Consider the following 4,742-nt stretch of genomic DNA (forward strand, 5'->3'; position numbering starts at 1 on the left):
AGTTTAACAATAGAGTAATAAGTACTTCAAAATTATAGTAATTATGATAAAAGGTCAATTTCAGGTAAAATTGTGAATTTGTTTCTCTTTTTAAAAGCCTAAAGTAAATCAAATGTCTGACTTAGAGAGTACAAAAAAAGAGTTGTGCGTTGAAGTGTCTGTTAAATACTGTTGGTGTTCAGTGTTTCAGCGATTGTTGGCCTGTTGGATGTATCAGTGCCGTTGTAAAGCTCAGTTAGACATGTTTCTCCCTCTATTGTGTAAACTACAGATGTTTTTTAAACAAACAAACAAAACATCACCAAAGACCTTTTTCACTTTTCAATTAATCATCTTTATTTTACATTTCAAAAACTCAATACGATCAGAGATTCATTTGAAATTTCCGTCCAAAACAAGTAAATAAATATAATTTTCATATTTTTCTTTTTTTTTTTAATAAAAAAATAAACAAGTGGTCATTGTTCGCGTCGGGACAGAGAATGACAGGGAGAGAATAAAGAGAAAAGCGTTGAATAAGACGGATAAAATAAAGCCGGTGCAACATATGAGGGGCTGGAGAGTCTTCCTGCACAGTAACAAGACTCTAATATATGAATAATCCATCTACATATTTACACTCTATATTTGTGGTTGGATTTGTGACCCCCCACCCCCAGGCCCACAGAAGAAAAAAATCAATTTGATCTTTAAATAACTGCAGAGACACACACACATGCCCGGGCCGTCAAAGATGTCCAGTAATAAAGGGGCTCTGAAGACACACCTGTTACAATTGAGGTTAATGACCATAAAACGCTAAGTTAGTTGCAAAACCCCAAAGTCCCAGTGAGGAAAACCCGATGGATTCTTTACTGGCTCCGTCGACGCATCGGATTCAGCGACAGAGATAAATAAAAAAAGAGTAATAATGTGGGGAGGAGAGAGTCAGTAACAACCCCAAAACAAGTTCGTCTCCACTTTTAAGTCTGAAGTCACTTGGAGTCGCTGGTCAGCCTCGGCATGGGGACGGCGCTCATGCTGGTCACATGCGGAGGCGGGACTTGGCACATGCTGCACGGGCAGGGCATCCCGGTGCCAACGCCCCAGTGGTGGAAACTGCTGCCCAGCGGGCCCGCGCCGGCTCCGGGCGCTTTGAGGAGTCCATGGTGGGATCTGACTGAGGTGACGGCGGATATGCCGGGCGCGGACAGGGAAGCGGTGGAGACGGCCGGCGGCAGGAGCGGGTGGTGCACCGCCGGGTGCGAGGCGTGGGAAACCACCGGGTGTCCCGGCACGGGCCCTGCGTGCGTCATAGTCCCGCAGGCCGCCGGGTGGAAGCCGCCGTGGTGCGCCCCGCTACCGTAGATCTCGCTCACCAGACGCTTCATCTCCTCCAGCGAGTTGCTCAGCATCAGGATGTAGTTTCTCGCTAGCAGCAGGGTGGCGATTTTGGAGAGCTTCCGCACCGACGGCCCGTGGGCGTAGGGCATGACCTCCCTGAGCCCATCCATGGCCACGTTGAGGTCGTGCATCCTTTTCCTCTCGCGGCTGTTGATCTTGAGGCGGATGGTCTGCAGCTCGTTCTCAGACAGCAGCTTGTGGTCCTTCTTGGCCAGCCGGAGGGCGAGGGACTCCTCGTCTTCCGCGGTGAGGGTGCGCAGGCCGTGGAGCTCTGACAGATGGTCGCACTGTGTGGAGGTCACGGCGCTGGAATAGCTGTGCACCGATTTCTTCAGGGTGGCCAGGAAGATGTCGTCCACCTCTGGAGATGAGGGTCTGCTCGACACGCGGCTTGTATCTGAGTCCATGGTCTATGTCCAGCACGGTGAGCTGAAGAGAGAAAAGTGTTCTAGTTAATTTACTGAACCGCAAAAATCCACATCTCATGCCAGCAGTAGGATCAGTACACAAGATAATATTAACTTTTCACAGCGACTGTTGGTATTGACAAGTAGAAGTGGGATATGAAAACAAAATCATATTCTTGTATAAATTGGCATAGCTTTAAAGCGGAAATGTATCCTGAATCCTAATATTTAAACATACACTTCGTTGCTTGACTTTTTTTTTTTTTAAATCTTGGTATTGATATTTGATCATCACATGAGAATAAAAAAAAAATCAGTGAGTGTCCATCTCTTTCCCACGCTGTGTCTCTACTTGCATCTGCCTCGACGTAAGTAAAGCAGAAGGAAATACACAAATATTCTCATCATGTCTAAAACAACAAATAATCAAACACGTACCACGAGTGTTTTCCAAGCGCGAAGGATGAGAAAACCTATAAACATCAAATCCACTTGTTACTCCGAAATTGCATCTGACAGCCCATTTGGCACGCCTGCGTGCGACCGCCGGGTTTTATAGCCGGGGCTGGAGCTGCACAGAGGCCGAGTCACCAGGACAACGCAGTTGCTGTCCCAACTGCCTCCATGCCACCAATCAGCTCCGTGCAGGGAGGAGGAGTAGGAGTGTGTGTGTGTGTGGGGGGGGGAGGAGGGTCCTCCAGCCTGATGTAATTATACCAACACACAGCATTAAGTGAAATCAGACACACTCCCTCCTACATATGGCTCCTTCTTGTGAAAATGCTGGCCCGCGTGTGGAAGGATTTTTATTGTATTAGGCTAACACAGATGTTTTTGCCTGTTAGAAGTGAATAGTAATGTGTCTGTATTATCCAGTATCCGGAAACGGTAACAAAATAATTCAGTCCTCTTTTTTAAAAACCATTTACATTAATTGGATTTATTTCGTTTTGTATTGAAACTGTGACTTAAAAAAAGAAAACTTTTGTAGAAAAAACATGTTTTTTTTATATTTGATATCCTACTTTTTTTAAATTATAAATCTACACGATATTTTTGATCGAAAATTCGTTCTTCAGCTCTTATTTTTTGTTTTGTTTTTCTACCACCATAACACCACGCCGCCTCTCCAAATGAACAGTAATAACGGGGTCAAAGCCCAACAGCACAATATGTTTCCTGTTTGCAGTTTTGGTGTTAATGTGCTGTTTTGCCGTTGTTACCCGCTGTCGCAGCAGCTGCCGTTAAAGTGCATCTTTAACGTTAATTAATGAAGTGTGCAAAATTGTGTCTGACGGTTATGATCCGTAACGTTTCAATTAGTCCACAGTGAGCGATAGCGGTGTGGCCTGCTGCTGGCGCTCAGGCGGCCTCCGGCAGACATAAGGGCCCAAACCGGTGATTTGCCCTCGGACGTAACTCAAACTGACAGCGGCATTGTCCCCAAATATGAGCTGTGCTGTGAGGTCAGACGCGATCAGCGCTAATTGCCTCGACGAGTGTATCTGTTTTCACAGGACTGCGCTCGGGATGTCCTCTCTGTATTCGAATATTGATCAAAAATAAAAATATAAAAACAAATTTGAATAAAGTTAAATTAATGGCTTATTCTCTATAGGATGGATTTAAACCGTGGGATTACATTTTGAATAATTTGAGTTTGTTTTCAGAAAATGTCCGATTTTCTATTTGAAAACACAAAGAAATCCAAATGAAACCATACAAAAATATATATATTAACTCCGGCCTATGTTTTTTTTAAATTAGTTTATATTTTACACATAGGCCTATTACATTTTTTTTATTTTATTTTTTAAAGTTAAAATATTCTATCTGTCTGTTAGTATATGTCTGTATCCGTGTCTGTATCTGTCTGTCTGTCAGTCTGTGGTCAGTTTTAGGTCCTGGTAGTTTCCTGAATTGAGACTTTGTGCCGTTGTGTGATCTTGTGCACTCATTTAGAACAGTTGACCGGAACTAATGTTTGAGTTGGGGCTCTCATTATATTTCAACGGGCACCTGCCAGCCAATCACAAACGAAAATCTTTCCGTAACCGTGAGTCAGGTGTCACATCGGTCCACCAATGATGTCACAAAATCAAGGTCGTTAACGCACGCACGCACACACACACACACCCCTCCTCGCCCTTTTTTCTCACAGTTATATCTGCTTGTTTCCCCAGTCCATTGCGTTCGCGTGTTTACTCCCGTGAAATAAGATTATGGTAATGAAGGCGGTGTAAGTGGCGTTTTAAATCAGGAGGTTTGTATCTGTGCCACCTCTTGCTTCATTAGACATTCCCACAGTCTCACTGTTGCACTGGATTCACAATGAGACACAGACTAGCAGGCTCGCTCTCCTGTTCAATTTGGGCTCCTTTCACATGTTGTTATAAACCAATGTTTTATAAGTCTATAGTTTGTTAAATGATTGACATCTATCAGGAATTATGGAGGCCTTCTATTAGTCTGAACCCTCACAGGGTGTTTCAGAAATATCTATTCATCTACTAATCTTAAACAAAGACTTTCTCAACCTTTAATGGCACATATGGCCTTTAAAGCCTGAAAAGAACTCCAAAATTAAATATTATTCATCTTAATTCTTCTGTAAACCTGTCAAATTTATATAAGTATGCTGCTTTATAAATGTCCTGTAAGCCCACATTAGGGTCCCAAACCAAGGTTGAGAAACTCTAGGTTGTGAAATGAACCTGTGATAACCATAATTTATGCAGACTTACTTTTACCCATTGTATTATAACACAAACGGCCATTTTTGGGGGAATTTCCTCAAATTTCCAGAAAACGGTGATATTTGAATTCCAAAATTCAAAGAAGCGATCAGTTGACAGCTGATGTTAAAATTGAAAGATGAATGCCTTTGTGCTCCACCTTTTGCTCTTTTATTTTTCTTACTGATGTGGATCAGAGAAAACCAAATTTTCTGTA

General features: G+C 43.0%; 1 protein-coding gene across 1 annotated transcript; it reads right to left on the reverse strand.

Annotated features, from left to right (window-relative positions):
* Nucleotides 1-310: 310 nt before the first annotated feature.
* On the reverse strand, nt 311-2,338 carry olig2 (oligodendrocyte lineage transcription factor 2). Its single transcript, XM_031870166.1, has 2 exons — nt 2,229-2,338; nt 311-1,812 (listed from the first exon to the last, which is right to left on the reverse strand). Exon 2 carries the CDS (start codon nt 1,788-1,790, stop codon nt 975-977), a length of 816 nt encoding a protein of 271 aa, XP_031726026.1. The 5' UTR covers nt 1,791-1,812; nt 2,229-2,338; the 3' UTR covers nt 311-974.
* Nucleotides 2,339-4,742: the final 2,404 nt, after the last annotated feature.

This window comes from Anarrhichthys ocellatus, unplaced genomic scaffold (assembly GCF_004355925.1).
Source record: "Anarrhichthys ocellatus isolate YVR2014 unplaced genomic scaffold, GSC_Weel_1.0 scaffold51, whole genome shotgun sequence".
Lineage (NCBI taxonomy): Eukaryota > Metazoa > Chordata > Actinopteri > Perciformes > Anarhichadidae > Anarrhichthys > Anarrhichthys ocellatus.

What these genes read in the sequence shown, in the direction of transcription:
- olig2 (XM_031870166.1), bottom strand. Translation starts at nt 1,790, where the DNA reads ATGGACTCAGATACAAGCCGCGTGTCGAGCAGACCCTCATCTCCAGAG.